Source organism: Equus przewalskii, chromosome 1 (assembly GCF_037783145.1).
Source record: "Equus przewalskii isolate Varuska chromosome 1, EquPr2, whole genome shotgun sequence".
In the NCBI taxonomy this organism is placed as follows: domain Eukaryota; kingdom Metazoa; phylum Chordata; class Mammalia; order Perissodactyla; family Equidae; genus Equus; species Equus przewalskii.
The window spans coordinates 104,895,225-104,921,107 of NC_091831.1; the positions used below are offsets into that span (position 1 = coordinate 104,895,225).

The window sequence follows — 25,883 nt, forward strand, 5'->3', positions numbered from 1 at the left end:
GTCCAGGATTATAGACCATATTTTCCCATGCTTGTTATTGTTGTACCAACAAAATGTTGTGAGTGGATTACTTCTTAACGATCAGCCATAGTCCACTGGGGTAGACTTTGGTCAGAGAAATTGGCCTTTGCTTATAAAAGTTACAGTAAACTTTTGGCTTTGTGGCAGTTTCTCAGCTGCAGTTTTCTACTTATGAAAATTTTTAGGTATCCGCTATACTATTTTAACTGATATTTATAGTGGCTCATAAGCAGTCACTTCAAGTTCGTGCTCTGCCACCTTTTTATTCATTGAATACTAAATTGTTGCATGTGTTAAATGATAAGCTATGTACTTTCTATTTATGCTTTCTCTTAGATGGAACATTTGATTCCCGTGTGTCAAAGAGCTTTGTAAACTGTGAAGGGCTCTGCAGATATCAGGGGTGGTGGGAGCGGTAGCAGTCGTCCCATTGCTTGACTGTAGTGGATATAGGGTGGCTTACTGCACAGTGCTTGGAAGCAGATGAAACAGTATTTGTCCTCCAGTGCCCTACCTTGTGACTTAAAGCTTTTAGAATGTTTGGTGGTGTACTGATATAGTTCCTGAAGGAAATTTAGTATGTGGAATTTGACTTACAGCTGCAATTCTGTCCACAGGTAAAAAAGCCACATTTTGGAAACATGTTGTATGTCAAACACATTATGGGTTAATTGGTCTTTTTTTTGGAGAAGCTTGGGAACCTGCCAATCATTTCCATTATCACATTGTTTTATTATTTCATATTAAAATTGTTCTATTGTGTTAATCGCCCTCTTCTCAACATTCCCCTTCTCCTTTCCTCCCCCAGCCCTCACATGTGAAGCCTCTTGGTGAGAGGAGAAGTAGTCACTAACGCACAGCCTCTGCCCTTCTTTCCTTGTGCCTGCAGGTCGCTTGGTACAGCGCAGTGGTTTATATTTGTGGGATGATTTTATGTCAGATGTTCAGAACTTCAGGAATGCCCATATTTAGAACCAAAGCACAGGGAAAAGCCTTTTTTATACACTTAAAAGAATAAACTTTTCGTATTTTAATGATATATGCCCTTAGATCAAACAGCAGAGAGGAATATATGAAGAGTAGTTGTCTCTCTTTCTCTTTATCCACTTCTATACCGTGGAGCAGCCAGTATTAATAGTTTGGTTGTATGCTTCCACTCCTTTGCTTGTGTTTATGTAATTATGTACTCTGTATATTTTTTTCCCTTTTTTAACAACAAAATAGAATCATACTCTACATATTTCTGTGAATATTTTCTTTTCACTTCATGGTGTTCTCATTCCATTAACCTTGAGGCCAGGAGATATACATACATCCTTTTGTGTGCATGTGTGTTTGTGTTTAGGATTGAGTCTCAAAAGTAGGACTGCTGGGTCAAGGGGTAGGCACATTTTACATTTTAAAATGCTTTTTAGTAATATTTCATTATGCAGTATTACCATTTAGTTATATAACTGAGAAATCTTTAAACTTTTTTAACATAGTATGAGTCAACTTATATAGGAATCCAGTTTTATAATTAATGGGTGAATAAGAAGTAGTTAGGAAACGTGATTTTGGTTCCTAATATTTATCTTAGAATTTAAAGAATTAAAATATTTTAAAGAATTTGCCTATAATTATTTTAAATGCATTTCAAGAATTATTAAGTGTCTGATCTTTGTGGTGGTTAGAAGATAAATAAGAGAATAGGAGATATAGGGTCTGTGTTTGTTATGTAATAGGTCTTCACATAGTTGTTGAATGGATAAGTAAATGAATATATGATAGATTAGCATAAGGACTATATATAGTATAGCTATAAGAATATAGCTATAAGAGTTCCACAATGAGAGCCTTCGAGGGCAGGGACTCTGTCTTAAGTTCTGTATGCCCAGTGTCTGGCCTACTGCCTAACATTTGTGGGACACATAATTTAATTATGTGTAGCAGAATTGTAGATTTTTTAAAGAAGATGCTATTTGCATTGACACTGAAGAATGACTGTGACAGGAGCTCAGGAGGAAAAGTATCATTCATTCGACATGGGTTTTTTTTTGTTTTCTTGTTTTTTTTTTTGTGAGGAAGATTGGCCCTGAGCAAACATCTGTTGCAAATCTTCCTCTTTTTGCTTGAGGAAGCTTGTTGCTGAAGCGATCTATGCCAGTCTTCCTCTATTTTGTAAGTGGGATGCCGCCATAGCATGGTTTGATGAGTGGTGTGTAGGTCCATGCCCAGGATCTGAACCTGTGAATCCCGGGCCACTGAAACAGAGCATGCAAACTTAACCCACTACACCACCGGGCGGGCCCCAGCATGTATTTATTGAGCGCTTAATATGTACCCAGTACTCTTCAAGGCACTGCCAATAGATACATTATGGAATAAATTCTTACTCATGGAATTTTGGTTTGTTGACATCCGAAGCTGAAGAAAAAGATATGAACTAAGACTCAATGGCAGAAAGTTCCAGGGACAAGTCTAGGTGCCTGATTTGCCTAGAGCAGAGGTTTTATGTGTTCTTCAGAGCCTCAGGGTACCTGAGCAGGGCCTAGGTGGGGAATTGTGGGGAGGTGGCAGGGGGAAGACTGAGGAGGTGGGTGTCTCCACTTCAGCCAGAGTAGCTCTCCTTGTGTTTGCCCTCTGTATTGGTGCTCTCTACACAGAACCCCACGTGGCTGGGATGTGCAGATCTAGTAAACGTTTTCAAACCCAGTTTAGCAGGGCTATCTATTCAAAAAGTTCCCTAAGTAAAATAGATACAACTGGAGCTACTTTTATTTCGGGGGGTGGATAGCTGGGAGTCTTGTTCAATCTATGTCTCCTCCCCTACCAAGGAGCTGTATGGACTCCTTAGGAAACTACAGAGTGGAATAGAAAACTACTAATGTAGCACAGAGTTTGTGAGGGGGAAGAGCAGGAGGTAAAGCTGAGATGAGAATTCTACATTGGGGCCAGGTCTTGTTGAATCTTAAGTCCCTTAAACAGTTCTTAAGGAGTTAGAACTATATCCTATTGGCAATGTAGAGCTACTGCATGGTTTTTGAACATGGGATTAAAAAGCTTACAACTTTAGATATTCTTTTTTTTTGTTTTTTTTTTGAGGAAGATTGGCCCTGAGCTAACTGCTGCCAATCTCCCTCTTTATGCTGAGGAAGGCTGGCCCTGAGCTAACATCCATGCTCATCTTCCTCTACTTTATATGTGGGACGCCTACCGCAGCATGGCGTGCCAAGTGGTGCCATGTCCGCACCAATGATCTGAACCGGCGAACCCCGGGCCGCTGAAGCGGAACGTGTGCACTTAACTGCTGCACCACAGGGCCGGCCCCTAGATATTATTCTTTGGGATAAGAATTTGTAAATTTATTAAGTTTATTTCATTGACTGCCTTACTTTATCCTGATTGATTGTTTTAAACAGAATCAAGTAGATGGATTTTAAGCTGACTACCATAGCTTGGGTATTCATTCATTTATTTCACACATATTTGAGGAGTACCAAGGTGTACCAGTCTCTATGCCAGGATGCGTGATGGTGAACAAGACAGACGTAAGCCCTGCCCTCATGGAGCCTCTACTGTGGCAGGGAAGATAGATATTAAACAGTAATTACTAGACTCCTGATAAGGACAGGCTGCTGGTCTATAACATGGATTATTTAATCCTCTCTAGGGATCAAGGAGTGTGTCCCTGAGGAAGTGATATTAGGCTGAGACTGGAGGGATGAATAGGCATTAATGAAGAACTTTCAGATGGAAGGAAAAACAAGGGCAAAGGGCCTGACATTGGAGACAGCAGGCGTGATCAGAGAAGTGAAGATGAGTCTATTGTAGCTGGAGCATAGAGACTGAAACGGACAGCTAAAGAGGCAGGTAGGAGCCAGGCCACACAAAATCTTGAACCATGTTAAGGACTTTTTCTTAGCCAGTGAAGACATTCAAGTAGAGATATTAAGAAGGCAGATAGACAAGGGTGGTGGCTATAGAGGTGGAGAAGAGATTTCAGGTGGTAAAAAGCCTGTATTCCATTCTCCTGGCCACAGTGATTGGCCCAGCCTGGAGACTTTAACTGGGACTTTCGGGAGAAAAGGCACGCTCCATTGACTTGCTAAATTGGTAGACTCAGCCTGAAGCTGCTGCTGGCCATCTGGGCTGCTGCCTGAGAAAGAAACAAGCAAAGAAAGCAGATCTGGGTGTGAAGGAGAGAAGGCGTCCTGATGATGTCGTTTGAATACCTGGATCTAGCGTTCCGGGAGTTAGATTTACCTCTGGATTTTTTCCCATTCATTTATTTATTCATCATTCATTCAATTAACACATATTTGTGGAGTGCCTGTTATATAGTAGTTGCTTGAGTTACTACATTCTTTTTTCTCCTCCTCTTCCTTTTGCTTCTCTTCCTCATCCTCCTCCTTTTTGCTGAAACTAGTTTGAAGTGGTTTTTTCCTCTTTTTTCTTTGAAACCAAAGAATTACTGACTAATAGTATGCTTCCAGATTTCAAGTTTGAATAACTGTGATTTACTGAGTTAGGGAGTATTAGAAGTGGAGCAGGTTTGGGAGAGTAAAAATATTCTCAGGACTTCTGAGAGTTCTGGGCTAGATATATATAAATGTGGGCATTTGTGGCATGTTGATTTTAATAGAAGCCAAGGGCAAGAATGAAATTGCTTAGAAATTGGGAAGGAAATTTCTTTAAATTTAAATTTCTACACTTAAAATTTGGGGATAAGAAGATAAGGAGCGGCTGTCAGAGGCAGAAGGAAAACGAGGGATGTGATATTTTGGAGGCCAGAGGGAGAAGGTATTTTAAAGAGTGCTTGGTGCTTAGGCATCAAATAAGATGAAGGTCAATATTTGTCCAAAGACTTTAGTGACAAGGTGGTGGTGACTATGTAGAGGGAGTAGAAGCTTTGGAGTGTAGAACCCAAGTTTGGTGGATTATGTGGTGAAAAGGAGATGAGAAAAACAGATAGCAAGGTAGATGAGTCCAAGTTTGGTTGTGATATGGAAGGAGGGGCATAGTTGGAGTGGTCTTGACAACAAAGGAGATTTTTTCTTCTCTCCCCTTTTCTCTTTCCCTCTCCTCTCTTTTCTAAGAGGAAAGAGTTGAACTTGTGTAAGTGCTGAGGGGAAATCTCCATTAGAGGGGAGTTGAAGATACAGAAAAAGGGAATAATTAGAAGTCCAAGATTCCTAAGAAGGTAGGAGGGGATGAGCTCCAGAGTACATGTAGAGGAATTGACCTTGGAAATAGTATCCCTTCTTCCTTTGCAACAAGATAAAGAAGGAGAGGATGGGTACAAAGATACGGATTGAGGGGGAGAGAGGCAGATGAGCGCTTTCTTGTCTGACAGCTTTACTGGGCAAGGACATCTACTTGGGGAGTGGAGATTTGTGGAGAATGCAGGTTTGAAATTATTGTTGTGAAGAGTCACAGGGCAGTTTGGCTAGGGAAAGGCAGTAGAATGTTGGCGCTATTCAGCAGGCAGTTGGTGGCTAAGCTTATGGTGGAACCACCTGCTTGTTTAGGAGATTATCTTTTGCGGTGCTCAGCTGTCTGAGGTATGAAGAAAGTGGCCTGCTGCCTTTTTGCAGGGTTAGGTTTTTGCCAGGTGGGTACAATACAAGTGCAGAGGCACTGAGGAGGTTTAGCATTTTGGCAAGAGTGATTAAAATGATGGGACATGGAATCTAAGCTGGATTGGAGGCAAAGCAAGAAAGGAGGAGTGAATGAATAGGGAGAATGGGGAGGGGCCAAAGGACCCATTGATGTTGAAGACTTGTACTGGGCATGCTTGAGTAAGTCGTCTCGGGGGATGGTATATGTGGTTGTGGAGAGATTTGCATCATGAGGACGTTTCAGATGATATGACTGTGTGGGATGGAGGGTGTGAGGTAGAGCCCACCCTGATTTCCCCTCAACTCCCTCACCGGTAGCTGGGGTCTTTGTAAGAGTTGGAGAAGGAGTATAGCTTGGAAGCAGGAACCACCCTGTCTTCCTCCTAATCTGGAAGGTCATCAAGGGAAGGAGTTAGCAGTGGGAGCATTTGAGGGCTGCAGTCCCAGGAAGGAGGTGTTTCATTGTTTGGTAGTAAAGCTTAGTACCAGCGGGTAACAGACCCACTCTGTATGTGCTTAACCTCTTTGGACCTCAGTTCCTTCACTTATAAAAAGAAAAGGTCACAGGAGACTTAGAGGGGAAAAAAAAATCTCAACCTGGAAGTAAATCACTTAATGGACATGCCAACTTCTCTTAATGAGGGCAGTAGGCAGGAGGCCTTCCTGGGGACATGAAAGGGTGACCTACCCAAATACTGGTGGAGCTCTCACCAGTTGCCAATTTTATTTATAAATATGAAAGGACAAGAAAGAAGCATGTAAATTTTAATGAAAGAGGGGAGTTTGGCTTATGGCTTAGAGTAAGAGCAGATGGATCCTGATTAAGCAATTAATCTATGCAAGAAAAAACTTAACTTAAAGATGATATCCTACTAGGACTGAAGGGAAGAAGAGGTCTGTCAATCACACATTCCTGAATTGGGGTGAGGGGTGAGGTGCAGATGTTTTTTCTTCCCTATTGACCCAAGAGAAAACATACCTGACCTTCCCCATCAAATATGAACAGGCAAATCATAAAAGAATACAGCTAGTCAAAACACAAAAAGATGTTTAACTTCCAATAGAAGTGATAGAACATCGATCAACCTTGCCTAATAGAAAGATTAATACCTTGCGTTGTTGATTAATACCTAGCGTTGAAGATTATTAATGCCCAATATTGAAGACAATGAAAAGATACTCTCAGACACTGTTGGAGGAAGAGGAAAGTGACTCTGTTTTTGGTGGGTGGTTGGACCATATATAGCAAAATTTTACATGAGCATATGTTTGAATCAGCATTTTTATGTGCATGGATTTACCCAACAGAAAAAAATGTCAAATGTCAAGGATGTTCATCACAGCATTGTATATGATGAAAATTGTGAAAACCTAAATGTTCATCAGTATGAGATTAGTTAAAATCTGATAGCAGCTAATGTCATTGGAGTCTTTACTAAGTGCCAGGCACTGATTTAAGTGATTTACATGTATTAACTTATTTCATCCTCAAGACAGTCCTATGAGGTAGGCCTAACTAATAGGACTGTCATTATCCCTGCTTTATAGACGAATAGACTAAGGCATAAAAAAAGATTGTACATCAAACTTGATAGTGATTATAGCTGTGGATGGGGCGAGGGCATGAGAGTAGGGGTGGGAGCTGGAAGAAACAGAGCCTTACTTAAGTATTTATAGTAAAAGGGAAAGGTTCTATTATTGTTTGGTTTATATTCTTTTCAATAAATATTTTTATAGTTAAAAATCAATTAAAATAAGATTGTTGGAATATAGTACCAATATGATCTTATCCAGCTCTCAAATTTTATTAATCAGTGAGTCTAAATATTTTGATTTACAATGATGGTGATGCCTGTGTTTATGCTGAATTGACATCTCCATTGCTGCTCACTGCTGGTGGCTGCGTTGAGGTTGAAAGGGTTTGAGGACTGGGAAGTCACACAGCTCCGCCCTCCACCCCCTTTGAATTTGGTAACAGCAGGATCTGGATCAGATGAACATTGGAACACCTTGAAGGGAAAAACCGTAAGTTAAGGAGATGGTAGAGCATCATGCAGTCAAGTATGGCAGAAGAAATAGGGAGAGGGAATTAATTTCTCTTTTCGTTTGTTTGCTTAATTTTGAATTCCAGCACAAGGGGCTTCTTGTTTTTCCCTAATCTGATGGACCCTTGCAGCTTAAACTGCTGTTAGGGTGCAGGGCTTCCATAATCACCGTGATTGCTCTTTCTCGAGCTAGCTCTGCATGAAAGCATCTTAGTTATTTCTTAAATTGAATGTATGGGAATGGGTGATTATGTCAAATAGTAAAGCAGTCTGATGCTCTGTGTTTTAGTGCTTATGTGTAAAATGTGGTGTAGTCTTGCAAAATATTCATTACGAAATGCATATGTGCCTGAAAAGTATGCTTTGTTATAAATCTGAGATGCTTTTCCTATTGAATTTTCAGATTTAGTAGTTTTCCCCCTCATTGTTCCTGATTGATTGACAGCGGCTCCCTGTCAAATAGTTAACTATTTGGAAATAGTTTGGAGAGTGAACATCTGACCTATCATTTACTTCTGTTTATTGAATCATAGAATTTCAAAGCTAGAAGGAGCTTTATAGATAATTTAGGCAATTTTTCTTCTTGAGGAAAGTAAGCTTAGAAGATAACGGATTGACCTAAGGTCACTTTTATGGTCAGTTAGAGCAAAAACCAGGTCTCCTAATTTGTAGTTCAGTCACTCTTGCTTTCATTTTAATTCTGTGGGTGTTTATTGATGACCTACTTCTAGTCTAGCACCATATAGTTAAGATTTAACCACATTTGTCTACTGTGGAGCAATGAGGTGTTTGATGTTAAGTGAATTTTCTTGGTTACCTCTGAGTTTTTTTTTTTTTTAAAGACTGGCACCTGAGCTAACAACTGTTGCCAATCCTTTTTTTTTTCTCCTGCTTTTTCTCCCCAAACCGCACCCCCCCTCTCCCCCGGACATAGTTGTATCTCTTAGTTGCAGGTCCTTCTAGTTGTGGCATGTAGGACGCCGCCTCAACGTGGCCTGACAAGTGGTGCCATGTCCGCGCCCAGGATCTGAACCCTGGGCCACCGCAGCGGAGTGCACGAACTTAACCACTTTGCCACGGAGCCGGCCCTAACTCTGAGTTTTATGTTGACTAAAAGTCTAACTTTTCTTGATAGAAATATTTTTAAAACATGTATCATACTATACTTTCTTAAAGAAAATATAGGAAACCTGATTTAACCTACTCTATATGATTCATAGTTTCTGCCTGCAGAGTTAGGAGGAAAGTTTAAAAAGAGGTGGCAGAGAGAGGAGTCTTTCTCTTATCCCAGACCATATCCTTGTGCAACTGAAGGGTTCTGTTTGCAATCAGAAGGCTCAAAAGCCATTGCTATGTATATGTTTCCACAATTTGAAATTCATTTTCCAGCATTCACTATGCTAAAATGAGGTACCTGCACACCAAAAGTGAGATGCCAGTTTCCAAATGTTAGCCACATCAGATCAGTCAACAAATATTCATATTCTGTAAGTAAGGCACTTGTAATATCATACACTGGGCTTGGAACATGCTCCCCTCCCCCCTAAAATAAGCAGTTATGTCATAAGCTTATAGAATTATTCAGGCTGGATGGCTGGATATAATTTTAAATGATTTTATCTTGCACCATGCACAAAAATCAACTCAAAATGGATTAAAGGCTTGAATGTAAGATCTGAAACCGTTAAACTTCTAGAAGAAAACATAGGCAGCATGGTCTTCCATATCCGTCTTACTGCATTCTTTCAAATACCATGTCTGACCGGGCAAGGGAAACAATAGAGAAAATAAACAAATGGGACTATATCAAACTAAAAACCTTCTGCACAGCAAAGGAAACCATCAACAAAATGAAAAGACAACCTAATAATTGGGGGAAGATATTTGCAATCCATATATTTGATAAAGGGTTAATATCCAAAATACACAAAGAACATCTCAACAACAAAGAAACTAACAACTCAATTAAAAAATGGGCAAAAGATCTGTACAGAGATTTCTCCAAAGAAGATATATGGATGGGCAACAGGCACATGAAAAGATGTTCAGCATCATTCACTATCAGGGAAATGCAAATCAAAACTACAATGAGATATACCTCATTCCCATCATGATGGCTATAATTAACAAGACAGGAAACAGTAAGTGTTGGAGAGGATGTGGAGAGAAGAGAACCCTCGTACACTGCTGGTGGGAGTGCAAACTGGTACAGTCACTATGGAAAATAGTATGGAGATTCCTCAGAAAATTAAGAATAGATCTACCATATGATCCAGCTATCCCACTGCTGGTATTTTCCAAAGAACTTGAAAACCTCAATACATAAAGATACATGCACCCCTATGTTCATCGCAGCATTATTCACAATAGCCAAGACTTGGAAGCAACCTCGATGCCCATGAAGGGATGAGTGAATAGAAGATGTGGTGTATGTACACAATGGAATACTACTCAGCCATAAGAAATGATGAACTCCAGCCATTTGTGGCAACATGGATGAAGCTTGAGGGTATTATGCTGAGTGAAATAAGTCAGAGGGAGAAAGTCAGATACCATGTGATCTCACTCCTAAGTGGAAGATAAAAATAATGACAAACAAAGACATAGCAACAGAGATTGGATTGGTGGTTACCAGAGGGGAAGGGCAGAGGGAGGAGGGCGAAAGGGGTAATTAGGCACATGTGTGTGGTGATGGATTGTAATTAGTCTTTGGGTGGTGATTATGATGTAATCTACACAGAATTTGAAATAGAATGATGTACACCTGAAATCTATATAGTTATAAACCAATGTTACTGCAGTAAAAAAAATGAAATTAAAAAACATTTTTAAATGGTTGATCTGGCTTTATGGGAATAAGCGTTTATTATTCTTTTTGTGTGTGTATTTTTCTGTTGCTTTGAATATTCCATTTATGAAATCATACTTACCAAATGCATATGAAATAGATTTTTAAAAATAGAAAGTAGGTAGTGGCAAATGGTTCCCTAACCATCAATGCTTGTTTATGATACTTATGTAGCTTTCTTTTCTTCTTTTTTTTTAAAGGTATGCTTTTCTTTCTTGGTGAGGAAGATTGGCCCTGAGCTAACATCTGTTGCCAAACTTCCTCTCTCTTTTTTTTTCTCTCTCCCCAAAGCCCCAGTACATAGTTTATATCCTAGTTGTACATCCTTCTAATTCTTCTTTGTGGAATGCCACCTCAGCATGGCTTGATGAACAGTGTGTAGGTCTGCACCCAGGATCAGAACTGGCAAACCCCAGGCCGCCAAAGTGGAGTGCACAAACTTAACCACTACACCACTGGTGGCCCCATGTAGCTTTCATTTTTTTTTTAATATTTTTATTATTTTTATTTTATTTTTTAAAAGATTTTAATTTTTTCCTTTTTCTCCCCAAAGCCCCCTGGTACATAGTTGTATATTCTTCGTTGTGGGTCCTTCTAGTTGTGGCATGTGGGACACTGCCTCAGCGTGGCTTGATGAGCAGTGCCTTGTCCGCGCCCAGGATTCGAACCAGCGAAACACTGGGCCGCTTGCAGCGGAGCGTGAATTTAACCACTCGGCCATGGGGCCAGCCCCTGTAGCTTTCATTTTTAAACAAGTGTTTTTAAGATTAATACTTCAAGAGGCATTTCGGTAATTTTTAATGTTTGTTTTTCTTCTTTCGTAAAGTCTTTGTAATCAAATTTTTATCACAATTCAGATATATGTTTTAGTTTTGTAAGTGTACTGGATATACAGTATTTTTAATTATGAGCATATTTTTGGTAAGAGTTTTTGCTAAGTAAAAAATGTCTTGGGGCTGGCCCTGTGGCTGAGTGGTTAAGCTCGTGTGCTCCACTTTGGTGGCCCAGGGTTTTGCCAGTTTGAGTCCTGGGTACAGACATGGCACCACTCATCAGGCCGTGCTAAGGCGGCGTCTCACATAGCACAACCAGGAGGACCTATAACTAGAATATACAACTGTGTACTGGGGGGCTTTGGGGAGAAGAAGAAGGAAAAAAGAAAAAAAGATTGGCATCAGATGTTAGCTCAGGTGCCAGTCTTTAAAAAAAAAAGTCTTGAAGTTATTTTTACATTTTTGGCAATAAGATATTTGCATTTTTGCAGATACTTAAAATTTTTTAATTTACATTTTTTAAGATGTCAGTTTCAGCTTCTATAAATGCTAAACAAATGCTTTATCATTTCTAAGAAAAATAATCTAAAAAGTTTATTGTTCATACAGTTAAGTAATTGTTCTTTTTTGTTTTACGTCTGAAAGAGTTAATTTTAAGTGAAAAATTGATAGTATAATGATATAAATTCTGCATTAATATGCTAGCTAACAGCCACATGTGGCTGTTAATGTTTAAATTAAATTATAATCAAATAATATTAAAAAATTTAATTCATTAGTCACAATAACTACATTTTAAGTGCTTAATGGCCACATGTGGCTAGTAGCCACCTTATTAGACAGTGCAGATAGAGAATATTTCCTTCCTTGCAGAAAGTTCTGTTGAGCCAGTAATGTGTTTGATTGGAAAAAAAAGAATACTACGTTATAATTGACTTATGTCAATTCATTTTTATCATTAAAGTTAAACTGCCACTGTATGTTAAAGCTACATAATCGTAATGCAAAGCAGTAAAAAAAATTGTCTCAGGGTTCTTTTTAGGCACCTCAAAGACCACTTTAGAAACGAAAGAACTTGTCCACATTTTGAAAATTTTCTTTCTCTCATTTTTCCTCCCTTTCCTTCCCTTTCGGAGTGGCTTTATTTTAATATTTGTAATACTTATATTCAGTGAATTCCCAATGGGAATGTTTTTCCAATGGAAGATTTTATTTTAATGAACTTGGGACATAAAATACCTGTGATTATTTTGGTGGAGATACTCCAAGAAATTTGGGTATCTGCTGCATTTTTTCATTGCTTTTCTTTTAGAACCATTAAAACAAACAAAAAAACTAAAGATGTTATGCTTGTGTATCCAAATAATAAAAATTTACCTTTTCCTTTAAAGAACTGACATATGTTTTGGATTATCCTTTTTATATTCTTAGGAATAGATTAGCCATTGTTTACACAGCATAGTCATTTACCTTTTTGCTGGGAAACAGGATGTCAGTGGTAGCCAGCAAAATGTGTATAAACTTCTGGAGTTACTTGATCTATCAGCAATTGCACAGCCCTTGCTAGGAGTGATGTTTTTTTAGAAGAGGGGTTAGTGAGCTGTTTGTGCTCTCAAACACATTTCTTATTGCCCCATCTCCCTTTCTCTGGCACCTCCCCTCCTCCCTCACATCCCCCCCTCCCCCAAGTGTGTCAGGTTTTCTGGAATAATTCGAACGAGAACCGTAGTTAATACCATTCTGTGTCGCTCGTTTCAGAAGAGCTGAACTTGGCCGTCAGAGATTTGATGTTGGTAGATTGAAGGGTCGAGCATCTGCTGCTTCTCTCTCCAGGAAACATCAAGGAAATATGACAAGTGTTTAAGACAAGACTCGTGCTTTTTTAGGCTGCTTAAAGTTTATTTGGAGAGAAATTTAAAAAGAGGAACATGCGTAATTAGTGGGAAGTGATCCAAGAGACAAATGGGTAAATGGTAAAGGACATTGGGGAGCAAGTGGTAACTGGGCCTCTGGAGGGCCCCACGCTGCTGAGGAAGAGGAGAGGTGCTGCTGGTTCTCTCTCTGTTCCCATTAGCCTGCTAGGGTTTCTGATTCCTCTGTTGAGAAATACTGCTCCATAATGTATAGTAATAGGGAGAGAAATACTGAGGAGGAATGGGTTAATATTGTTAGTAGGAAAAGAAATCTACCTTAGTTATTCTCATACAGACACTTAGTATTTAACTCATGCCATGTACTTGCTCAGAAGCAATGACTTCCAGTTGTTGATCCAACTAGAAAGCTTGTTGAGTGTGTTTCATGGTTTGTGAATGAAGTGCTTTTTCCCTTCAGTACCAAAACTTCTTTAACTATTTTTAAATTAAAAAAAAATTTAAATGTATTGAGGTGAAATTCATGTAAAGTGAAATTAACCGTTTTTTTGTTTGTTTGTTTTGAGGAAGATTAGCCCTGAGCTAACATCTGCCGCCAATCCTCCTCTTTTTGCTGAGGAAGACTGACCCTGAGCTAACATCTGTGCCCGTCTTCCTCTATTTTATATGTGGGATGCCTGCCACAGCGTGGCTTGATAAGCACTGTGTAGGTCCACTCCCGGGATCTAAACTGGTGAATCCTGAGCTGCTAAAGTGGAGTGTGCAAATTTAACTGCTGTGTCACTGGGCTGGCCCCAAATTAGCCATTTTGAAAGTGAACAGTTCGGTAGCATTTAGTGCGTTCACAGTGATGTGCAACCACCACTTCTATCAGTTACAAGCATTTCCATCGCTCCAAGATAAAACCCCTTACCCATTAAGCAGTTTCTCCCCATTCCCCTCCACACCCCAACCCTGGCACCCACCAATCTGTGCTCTGTCTCTATAAATTTGTGTATTTTGGATATTTCATATAAATGGGATCATATAATATGTTACCTTTTGTGTCTGGCTTCTTTTCGCTTAGCAAAATGTTGTTAAGGACCATCCAAGTTGTAGCATGTAGCAGTCCTTCATTTCTTTTTATGGCTCAGTAAGATGCCATTGTGCGTGTATGCCACAGTTTATCCATTCATCCCTTGATGGACATTTGGGCTGTTTCTCCCTTTCCTGGCTATTGTGAATATGAACGTGGGTGTACATGTACATGTTTGAGTACCTGTTTTAATTATTTTGGGTAAATACATAGAGATAGAATTGTGGGGTCGTGTGGTAATTCTATGTTTAACTTTTTGAGGAACTGCCAAACTGCTTTCTACAGTGGCTGAACCATTTTATTTTACAGTGTACAACATACAGCCAACAATGTACAAATGTGCCAATTTCTCCACATCCTTGCAAATACTTGTTCTGTTCTTTTCCTTTTTAAAAACTTATAGCCATTCTGATAGTTTGGAAGTGGTACTTCATTGGTTTTGATTTGCGTTTCCTAATACTAATGATGTTGAGCTTCTTTTCATGTGCTTGTTTGGCCATTTGTGTATCTTCTTTAGACAAGGTCTATTCGAGTCTTCTGTGTATTTTTCAGTTGGGTTTTTCTGTTAATTGAGTTGTAAGAGTTCTTTATATATTCTAGATGCTAGACTCTTCTTAGATAGATGATTTTTCCCATTCTATATGTTGTCATTTCACTTTCTTGTAATGTCCTTTGATGCACAAAAGTTTTTAATTTTGGTATTCAATTTATCTATTTTTTCTATTGTTGCTCATGTTTTCAGTGTCGTATCTGTTAATCCATTGCCAAATTCATGATCATGAAGATTTATTCCTGTCTAATATGAGTTTTATGGTTTTAGCTCTTAATATTTAAGTTGTTGATCCATTTTCAGTTAACTTTTTTAATATGGTGTGAGGTAGAAGTCTAACTTCATTCTACTTTTTATAACTGCTGTGAGAACCAGGATGTGTTTAATTTATGGCTTCTTTGAAATGTGGTATTAGAGGTCAGGATAAAGCAGGTTTTGCTGAATGCTGAATCTAGTGGTTTATAACAGCACGGTTATTTCTTGCTCACACTGTGCTTTTCTGTCAGACTGCTCGGGGCTTCTGCGTCCTCACTCAGGGATGAAGGCTGACAAAGCTTCCACCATTTGAAGGTCACTGTGGACCTTTTGTACTCATGCTCTTTAAGGCCTCCATTTTGACCTCATTTCGCGGAGCAAAGCAAGCCGCCTAGCCATGCTCAGCTTGAAGAGAGAAGTGCAGTCCTACTAGGTGCCCAGAAGGAAAGGAAAAGGAAGTGGGTGGTATACACTGCCTAGAGAACATCGCTGAACATGTTTGCAAAGTGTTTGAAGTACAGTCATGTGTTGCTTAATGATGGGGGTACATCCAGAGAAATGCATCGTTAGGTGATTTTGCTGTTGTGTGTAATCAGCATACATAAGGAAAGTTTTTTTTTTAAAGGATATGGTAAAGCATCAGTCCAAAATTTGGGGTAAATTTTATGTTAACTATGATTGCTGAAGTTTACTTTTACATTATTTGTAAAGAAAAATTGTTTAGCTAAGTGATAAGTGAGATTTAATGAAGAGAATTTTGGCTTAATTTAGAAAATAGTTTTCAAGTAGGTTAGTAGGAAGCATATATACTCAAGGAATTTGGGCACAGGTTATTTATCTATTAAAACTTTTGTTTGGGGGCTGGCCCCGTGGCCGAGTGGTTAAGTTCGCGCGCTCCGCTGCAGGCGGTCCAGTGTTTCGTTGGTTCGAATCCTGGGCGCGGACATGGCACTGCTCATCAAACCACGCTGAGGCAGCGTCCCACATGCCACAACTAGAAGGACCCACAACGAAGAATATACAACTATGTACTGGGGGACTTTGGGGAGAAAAAGGAAAAAAATAAAATCTTTAAAAAAAAAAAAAAAAAAAAACTTTTGTTTGTCAAAATTGAAAAAAAAGAGAAGGGAATAATAGTAATGACAGTTTTGAGAGGTGCTTTAAGGTTATTACCTTATCAGGATTTTAAAATTTAAAAACATTTTAAAACTTAGTAAACTGTAAGTTTTATGGATCAAGATAAACTAGTTTGTGTGGCATCTACAATCCAGCATTAGAGCTTAGTTACCCACAGAGTAACAACAATTTTGATGTTAATGCTTAGTTGTCCAATCTCTTACTCACTTTACATGAACTTGGAAGTAGAAAAATTAAAACGTATAGTGTTTCCCTTGCATTATTTAGCTACACTGCTAAAAATGTGCTAATGGAAGGCAGAGAATGATCTTATAGAACACCCACCAGTAGATGTCGGCCATAGCTTATGCGACAGGCTGCTTATTTGCCAGTCTTTGGGGGCAGATATCTAAGTGTTTTGTTTTGTTTTTTTACCCGGTATTCTAATGAACAGCAATTTTCTCAGGATCAGTGTACTTAGTTTTAAATAAAAACACAGTGTACTTCCTTGTTAATAAAGACATAGTGACGCACTGTTGGCAGCAGAAACATTATTTGGTGCTTAATTGTGTGTATAGGTATATAGCTCAAAAGAGCTAACTATTGTGTCATGGAGAGATTAGAATGCTGTCTGGCAGAGCCAAGCAGACATCTGGCAAGAATGACCACAGGTCCTATGAGTTGGCCGGATATGGTATTGATGCTGTAGCAGATAAAATTAGATGAGGGTCTAGGAAATGTATATTCTCCTTACTAGGGGAGATACCACACTAAGACAAACATTTTGGGGTTTTGCACAGATCCAAGAGTAACATCTGAGGAAAAACTTGTCATGAAGAGCTTCATTGAATATATTGATATCAAAACATGCGGGAAAAAAGAATCATCTTTCAGCATTTGAAAAGTAAATACAAGTGGTTTTATCAAAAGCGAGTACTCAGTAAATGTTTCAGTGACTTCATAACAGTATTCATATTCAGTGCTATTTGGTTATCATAAAAGGGCAAGGATATGTGTATGTAAGCAGCTTGGGATACTGTCGCTCAGTGTTTCAATACATCAGTATGCCAATAGGAAATTAATAATGTCATTTCCTTGTTTGAAATAAACCAGTGGATTTCCATTGTGTTCAGAATTTAAAGAAAATTGTTCTTCAGTATAAAATGTAAGCCCTCACTGGTCTGTTCCTTGCCACTCTCTGCAAAATCTTATACACCTTCATACCCTATGGCCCAGCTATATGAAACTAAATGACATTTCTCTTGTTGAGTATTTAGAACCTAAGTTGCATATAATATGACTGATACTCTATTATATAGCAGTTTATGCCTTGCGTACCACATTTTTTAATTTTTTTCAATTTTAAAAGATATACATGCTCATTGTTAAAAATTCAAATAACGTGAAATTAGATAGAGAATGGCAACCTTACTCCTTTTCCTCAAGATAATCACTGTTACTAAGTTTCTCCATGAAAAGTTACTTTGTTACAAATCTAAAACTTTTTAGTCCCCAGTACTTTTGTTTTTTTATTAACACAGTTGTTTTTATAACAGGATTTTTGAAAATGTAGAATTTCTTCAGGAGTATTGTTATAGAGTTACAGCAGAAGAGATTGTGTTTGCAGTTTCCCAAGCATACCTCTCTCTTGCCTTTTCATATGTTGCTTCCTGTGCCTAGAAAGCTGGCCAGAACTCTCCTTTTTCCCTGCTCCATGGCAACCACTAATAATTTGTGTTTGTCTTCAGGACTCAAGTCAGACCTAATTTCTTCTAAAAAGCCATTCTTGATTCTTTGTTATTGATATCTAGCTTAACTTACAGTATGTTTGAATGTGGAATAAAAAAAAATTATTCCTGACTCAGTGTGCCCCTTCAGTCTTAACAACTCCTATCTTTGTGTTCATGTAAATTTGAACTCCGTGTGTGTGTGTGTGTGTGTGTGTGTGTGTGTGTGTGTGTGTGTGTGTGTGTTTTGTGTGGGAGGGAGGGAGAGAGAGAGAGAAGGAGAGATGCAGGCTGGCTTTCAGTTATTCACAGAGGCGTTTCCTCCTACCCACTGCATCCAGCAGAGACAGCCCACTTTCAATCTGTGAGCGGAATTTTTCTAGGATTCTTTTCATAGAGGGGGCGCTCCTTCGAGGGCTCTGGCTGTGTAAGGGACCTAGGTCCATCTCTCTTCCTCTCCTCCCAATGGCCAGTTTCCTCTCCCTGCCACACCAACCTCCTACTCCAAACTTATGACCTGCGGCCAGATGTGGCACTTGCTTGGACTGCGTGAGCTCCAGCTTACTCTGTTCGTCCTGAGCTTAGTTAGGTCTTGGTTTCTGGCCCCTGGGGATTTCCCTTACTTTCTCCTGAGGAGCACGGTGGTTTGGGAGTTTGGCGTGGGGGGTGTTAGTTTCCTGGGGCTGCTGCAATCAATTACACAGGCTGGGTGACTTAAAATGGCAGAAATGTACTCTCTCAGTTCTGGAGGCCGGAAGTCCAGAATCGAGGTGTGGGCAGGGTTGCCTCCTTCCCGGGGCTCTGAGGGAGAGGTTTTTCCTTCTCCTGGCTTCTGGGTGTTGCCAGTAGTATCCTTGGCTTGGCAGCTGCATCGCTCCAATCTCTGTCTCTGGTGTCACATGGCATTATTCTGTCTGTGTCTGTTGAGAACATTTTCATTTCTTGTGTGACCCATGGCCGTGGAATATGAGGTTTCTGGTTTCTCCAAGGGACACTGATTTTAAGTGTTCAAATTTATAAATTTAAATTGTAGTATGGTGTATGTAAGCGTAAACCCTGACTTGCTAATTTTTTATTTTCACATTATTTTCTCAAAATTTTTACACCCTTCAAAAAGATAGTACTTTGTGTTTAAACTATTTAGAAATGTTTATACATTTTTCAAAAATAAAATTTAATTCTGAGTTTTTAATTTTCAGCCAGAAAACCTTGCTCAGAAGCTTCCAAACCTTGTGGAACTGTGAGTCTGTTTATTTAAATTTTTAAAAAGACAAGAATGAAATAATTTTGTTATTTGAAATAATAGGAAATATAATTTTAATGTATTAATTTATTATTTTTTGGTATGATTATGCTGTTCCTGTAGGTAGACCTGTGGTTCTGATAAACCCAATAGTACTTTGAAGTATTTTACCATTTAAATTTGTATTTTAAAATATCTCACCTCAAAGTAGTGAAGACGAAAGATACGTTTTTTCTGGGTGCAGCATCTTTGTCACAGAATCCTTCTGGATAGTCCATGTAATTGGGAAAATTTATTACTATTATTTTTTACTAGCACTACATGTGAAACTTGATAGAAACAGTCAGACAGTATAAAAGATTTAAAATACAGAGTAAAAACTTCCTTCCCTGCGTCCTCCATGCTTCATTTGTTTTAGTTCTTTTGATGATTCCCTCCATAATCATAAATAATATGTTTGCACCTTTGTTTTTTAGTGCATCAACTTTAAGCGTCTATTGACTTATCGCTAGGAAGCTACGAAGTTTAGATATCTCGTAGTTCCCTTTCTTTTCTGCTGCCTCCTAATTTTGTGAAGGGGGAGTTTGCATTGCTGTTTCCTATTCTCTTGGTTATTTGGCGTGGTTTTCAGGAGGTGAAGCTAACTTTACATCTCCATCCTGAAGCTGGGAGTTTCTGACGATTCCTTTTTTTGCCATCTTTTTATTTTGAAAGATTTTAAACCAACAGAAAAGTTGAAAGCTTAGTACTGTGAACACCTGTGTACCTTTCACCTAAATGTAACCAGTTGTTAGCATTTTGCCACATTTGCTTTCTCTTCTTCCGTGTCCTAGCCTGTCTCCTGCCCTCTCCCTCATCGCTCCCCACCCCAGATTGTAGACATTAAGATATTTACCCCTAAATACTTCAGCAAGTATCTCCTAAGAATAAGGACTTTCTTGCATATAATTATATCCTGATCACACCTAGGAAAAGTAATATTAATTCAATAATATTATCTAATATACAGTTTGTATTTAAATTATCCCAATTTCCCCCCCCCCCCCCCAAAATGTCTTTTTAAAATAGATGTCTGGATTTGTCTGGCTGGTTCCTCTTGATTAGATTCAGTTTATTCTACCTTATTTGCGTTGTCAGGTTTTTGCTTTCCTTCTCTTTATAAATGTGTATAAATATGTGTATTATTTTTTCTGAAGGTTTTGAGAGTAAGTTACCTACGTCATGGCTCTTTACCCCTAAATACTTCAGTATGTATTTCCAAGAACAAGAATTCCTTAATGTTGTTTTGGATCTACTCATGTCCTTTAGAATGCTTTATAGTTTTCTTTATAGAGGTTTTGACCATTTCTAAAGTTTTCTCCTAAATATTAAATCTTTTTTTCTTTGTTATTGTAAATGAATTTTATCTGTTGTATCTTTTAACTTGTTATTTATTTATTTATTGAAGTCATAATAGTTTATAATGTTGTGAAATTTCAGTTGTACATTATTATGTGTCAGTCACCATATATAAGTGCCCCTTTACCTCTTATGCCCACCCCCCAACCCCCTTCCCCTCTGGTAACCACTAATCTGTTCTTTTGGTCCATGTATTTGTTTATCTTCTACAGATGAGTGAAATCACATGGTGTTTGTCTTTCTCTCTCTGTCTTAATTCACTTAATACCCTCAAGTTCTATCCATGTTGTTGCAAATGGGATGATTTTGTCTTTTTTTTATGGCTGAGTAGGATTCCATTGTGTATATATACCACATCTTCTTTATTCATCAGCCACTGGTGCTTGGGTAGCTTCCACATCTTGGCTATTGTGAATAATGCTGCAGTGAACATAGTGGTGCATAAGTCTCTTTGAATTGTTGATTTCAAGTTCTTTGGATAAATACCCAGTAGTGGGATAGCTGGGTCGTATGGTATTTCTATTTTTAATTTCTTGGGAAATTTCACACTGTTTTCCATAGTGGCTGCACCAGTTTGCATTCCCACCAGCAGTGGATGAGAGTTCCCTTTTCTCCACATCCTCTCCAACATTAGTTATTTTTTTGTCTTGGTGATTTTTTTTTTTTTTGAGGAAGATTAGTCCTGAGCTGACTACTGCCAATCCTCTTCTTTTTGCTGAAGAAGACTGGCCCTGAACTAACATCCATGCCCATCTTCCTCTACTTTATATGTGGGATGCCTACCACAGCATGGCTTTTGCCAAGCGGTGCCATGTCCACACCCGGGATCCGAACTGGCGTACCCCGGGCTGCCGAGAAGTGGAATGTGTGAACTTAACTGCTGTGCCACCGGGCCGGCTGTGTCTTGGTGATTATAGCCATTCTAACCAGTGTAAGGTGATACCTTAGTGTAGTTTTGATTTGCATTTCCCTGATGATTAGTGATGTTGAACATCTTTTCATGTGCCTGTTGGCTATCCGTATATCTTCTTTGGAAAAACATCTGTTCATATCCTCTGCCCATTTTTTGATTGGGTTGTTTATTTTGTTGTTGTTGAGTTGTTTGAGTTCGTTACATATTTTGGAGATTGACCCCTCGTCAGACATATGATTGGTAAATGTTTTCTCCCAGTTGGTGGGTTGTCTTTTTGTTGTGTTCATGGCCTTGCAGACCTCTTTAGTCTGATGAAGTCCCATTTGTTTATTTTTTCTTTTGTTTCCCTTGCCCGCGTATACGTGGTATTCACAAAGATCCTTCTGAGAGTGATGTCACAGAGTGTACTGCCTATATTTTCTTTGGGAGTTTTATGGTTTCACGTCAGGTCTTTAAACCATTTTGAGTTAATTTTTGTGTATGGCAAAAGATGATGGTCCACTTTCATTCTTTTGCATGTGGCTGTCCAGTTTTCCCAACACCATTTATGGAAGAGACTTTCCTAAACCGTGTATGTTCTTAGCTCCTTTGTCAAAACTTAGCTGTCTGTAGATGTGTAGTTTTATTTCTAGGCTTTCAATTCTGTTCAGTTGACCTGTTTTTGTACCAGTACCATGCTGTTTTGATTACTATAGCTTTAGTATATTTTGAAGTCAGGGATTGTAATGCCTCGAGCTTTGTTCTTTTTTCTCAGGATTTCTTTAGCTATTTGGGGTCTTTTGTTGCCCCATATGAATTTTAGGATTCTTTGTTCTGTTCCATGAAGAATGTCATTGGGATTCTGATTGGCATTGTGTTGAACCTGTAGATTGCTTTAGATAGTATGAACATTTTAACTATATTTACTCTTCCAATCCATGTGCATGGAATATCTTTCCATTTCTTTATGTCATCATTGATTTCTTTCAATAATGTCTTATAGTTTTCATTGTATAGATGTTTCACCTCCTTGCTTAAATTTATTCCTGGATATTTTATTCTTTTTGTTGTGATTGATTGTTGAGTTCTCTTTCTGTCTTCTGTTTTGTTTTTTTTTTTGTATATATGAGCACTATTGATTTTTGCATGTTAATATCCTGCCAAGTTGCTAAAATCTTGTAGTGTTTGAGTTACTTTTATCACAAATTCTCCGGGGTTTTCCAGGTATACTCTCAAATCTGAAAATACAGATAGTGTCATTTCTTCTTTTCCAAATCTTATGACTTCAATTATTTTCTCTAGTCTAATTACATTGGCTAGTCCCACTAGAACAATGTGAAATTGTACTTGAGATAGTGGGCATCCTTGTCTTCTCTCTGACCTTGGTGAGAATGCCTCTAGGGTTGCTCCATTAAGAAAGATGCTGGCTTTATAATTAAGGTGTATGTATTCTGTTGTGTTAAGTAAATATCCATCTGTGTTGATTATCTATTGCTGCTTAACAAACTACCCCAAAATGTAGTGGCTTAAAATGTAGAAGTGCTGAAAAGAATAAACACTTCTTATCTCGTATTTTCTGAAGTTCTAGAATGTGGAGTTGGCTTAGTGGGGTGCCTTTGCTTCACTGTTGCTCTCCAGGCTGCAATAAAGTTGTTGCCCAGGGTTGCTGTCTTACCTGAAGGCTCAACTGAAAAAGGATTCTCTTCTATCTTTACTCATGTGATTGTTGGCAGGATTCGATTCCTTGCAGGTTGTTGTACTGAAGGCCTTAGTTCCTTGCTGGCTATTAGCCAGAGGACTTTCCTAGCTCCTTGCCATTTGGTCTCTCTATTGTGTAGCTCACAACGTGGCAGCTGACTTCCAACAGAGTGAGAAAGCAAACGAGCAAGAGAGGGTATGCAAGACAGAAGCTATAGTCTCTTTCTTTTTTTTTTTTTTTAAAGATTGGCACCTAGGCTAACAACTGTTGCCAATCTTCCTTTTTTTTGTTTTTAAGGATTGGCACCTGGGCTAACAACTGTTGCCAATTTTTTTTCTTTTCTGCTTTATTTCCCAACCCCACCCCCCGTACATAGTTGTACATCTTAGTTGCAGATCCTTCTAGTTGTGGGACCTGGGACGCCGCCTCAACATGGCCTGACGAGCGGTGCCATGTCCATGCCCAGGATCCGAACCCTGGGCCGCCGCAGCGGAGCGCACGAACTTCACCACCTGGCCAGAGAGCCAGCCCCTAGTCTCTTTCTAATCTAGATGTGGAAGTGACATCCCAAACACTTTTGCTATATTCTTTTCATTAGAAGTGAGCCACTAGGTCCAGCCCGTGCTTGAGAGGAGGCTGTTACACAAGGCCCTGAAAGCCAGGTGGTGGAGTTCAATTGGGACCATCATAGAGGCTACCTACTATGCTATTAATTCCTAATTTCTCAAGAATTTTTATTAGTAATGGGTGTGGAATTTTTTCAAAGGTTTTTTCAGACTTTAAAGAAAAAATCCTTGGGGCTCTCAGGCAAAAAGCTGAAACAATCGTGAAGATGAAGAAGATTGCAACATAATAGTCCAAACTGATTTATAGATACAATGGCTGTTGAATTCTGACTGGACAGTTTTTATTTGAGCCCTTTTAAAGTATTTTTGACTATCTTCTGGTCTCCCCGGATTCTCATAAGAAGTCATTGGGACTTTAATCCTTTTCCACATGTATGTAATATATAATTTTTTTCTGGCTTCTTTCAAGATTTTGTCTTTGGTTTTCAACAATTTATGATGTGCCTTGGTATGATTTTCTTTGTATTTATCTTAGAGTTTGTTGAGCTACTTGAATCTGTGAATTTATGTCTTTTATCAATTTTGGTACATTTTCAACCATTATTTCTTCAAATATATTTTATGCACCATTCCCTCTCCCATTTTTTGACTCCATTTACAGATATGTTAGACCTCTTGATATTGTCCTACATACCTGTGAGGTGCTATTCGTGTTTCCTTTATTCTTTTTTCTCTCTGCCCGTTAGATTGGATGATTTATATTTGTCTGTCTTCAAGTTCATTGACTTTTTCTTTTGCCATATTCGTTCTGTGATTCAGCTTTATCCAGTAAATTTTTCAGTTCTAGAACTTTCTTTCCTTCTTTCCTTCTTTGTCTCTCTCTCTCTAAACGTAGTTATAATAACTATATAAAAAAATTCTTGTCTGCTAATCCCAACATCTAGATTATCTTAGGGCTGCTATCCTTTGTTTGTTGTTGTTGATAATGGGTCACATTTTCCTGGATTTTCATATGTTTAGTGATTTTAGATTATGTTCTGACAATTGAGGGTGTTATGTCTTGGAGACTGGAATCTGTTATATTCCTTTAAAGAGTGTTGATGTTTTTATTTTAGCAAGCAGTTTACCTCTTCTGACTCAAACAGTAAACTGTCTCCTGGAAGGCAGCTGAAATATCAGTCCAGTTCTTTTGTCTTTAGCTGTAGTTTCTCCCACATATGCATGGTTCTGGAGTCAGCTGTTGATTTAGGCAAAGTTTATATGTAGAATTTGGCATTCCCCCTCCCTGGCTCTTTTTTTCTGGTCTTCTCACTTTACTTGTCACTAGCCATGTCTGTCCTGAACTCTGCCCTCCTATTCTTTAGGATAGCAAGACTGCAGTTTCCTATCAGAATTTTAGCCACTTTTTGTGGTAACTGTCTGTACACTGCCTTAGACTAAATGCTGTTTTAAAAAAACAAAAACTCAAACTCTCTCAGTGCCATTCCTTCTTCTAACTGTTGGCTCTCCTCCAGAATCGGCTTGTTTTTGTTTACTCTGCAGTGTTTTAGGGGCGTTTTGTCTGTGTGTGTATATGTATTCTTTTTTCTTTTAATTGAGGTATAATTGAAAACATAACATTTGTTTCAGGTGTACCACATGATTTGATATTTGTGTATTTGGCAAAGTGATCACTACAGTAAGTCTACTTAACATCCATCACCTTACATACTTACAAATTTCTTTTTCCTTGTGATGACAACTTTTAAGATTTACTCTCTTAGCAACTTTCAAACATGTCATACGGTATTATTAACTACAGTTACCATCCTGTACATTACATTCCCAGGACTTATTTATTTTGTAACTGGAAATTTGTATCTTTTGACTCCCTTCACCCATTTCACCCACACCCCCAGCCCCTGCGTCTGGCAACCACCAGTCTGTTCTTTGTATCTGTGAACTCATTTTGTGTTTTGTTTTCTTTCGTTTTTTTCTTTTCAGATTCCACCTATAAGTGAGATCATATGGTATTTATCTTTCTTTGTCTCACTGATTTCACTTAGCATAATGCCCTCAAGATCCATCCATATTGCAAATGGCAAGTTTCCCTTTTTTGTGGCTGAATAATATTTCATTGTGTCTATATACTGTATTTTCTTTATCCATTCATCCATTGATGGATGTTTAGGTTGTTTCCATATCTTGGCTATTGTACATAATGC

The 25,883-nt window shown here is 38.6% G+C and overlaps 1 protein-coding gene across 13 annotated transcripts in view; it reads left to right on the forward strand.

Annotated features, from left to right (window-relative positions):
- Positions 1-25,883, forward strand: part of LRRC28 (leucine rich repeat containing 28) — a 157,292-nt gene that overhangs the window by 5,692 nt on the left and 125,717 nt on the right. For 12 of the 13 annotated variants that reach the window (XM_008532916.2, XM_008532922.2, XM_008532918.2 and 9 more), the window contains one exon: positions 19,081-19,121. In XM_008532916.2, coding sequence (XP_008531138.2) covers positions 19,081-19,121 — 41 coding nt within the window. Of the gene's footprint in view, positions 1-5,442; positions 5,615-19,080; positions 19,122-25,883 lie in introns of those variants that run through there. The other variant, XM_070619642.1, reaches the window with a different exon arrangement.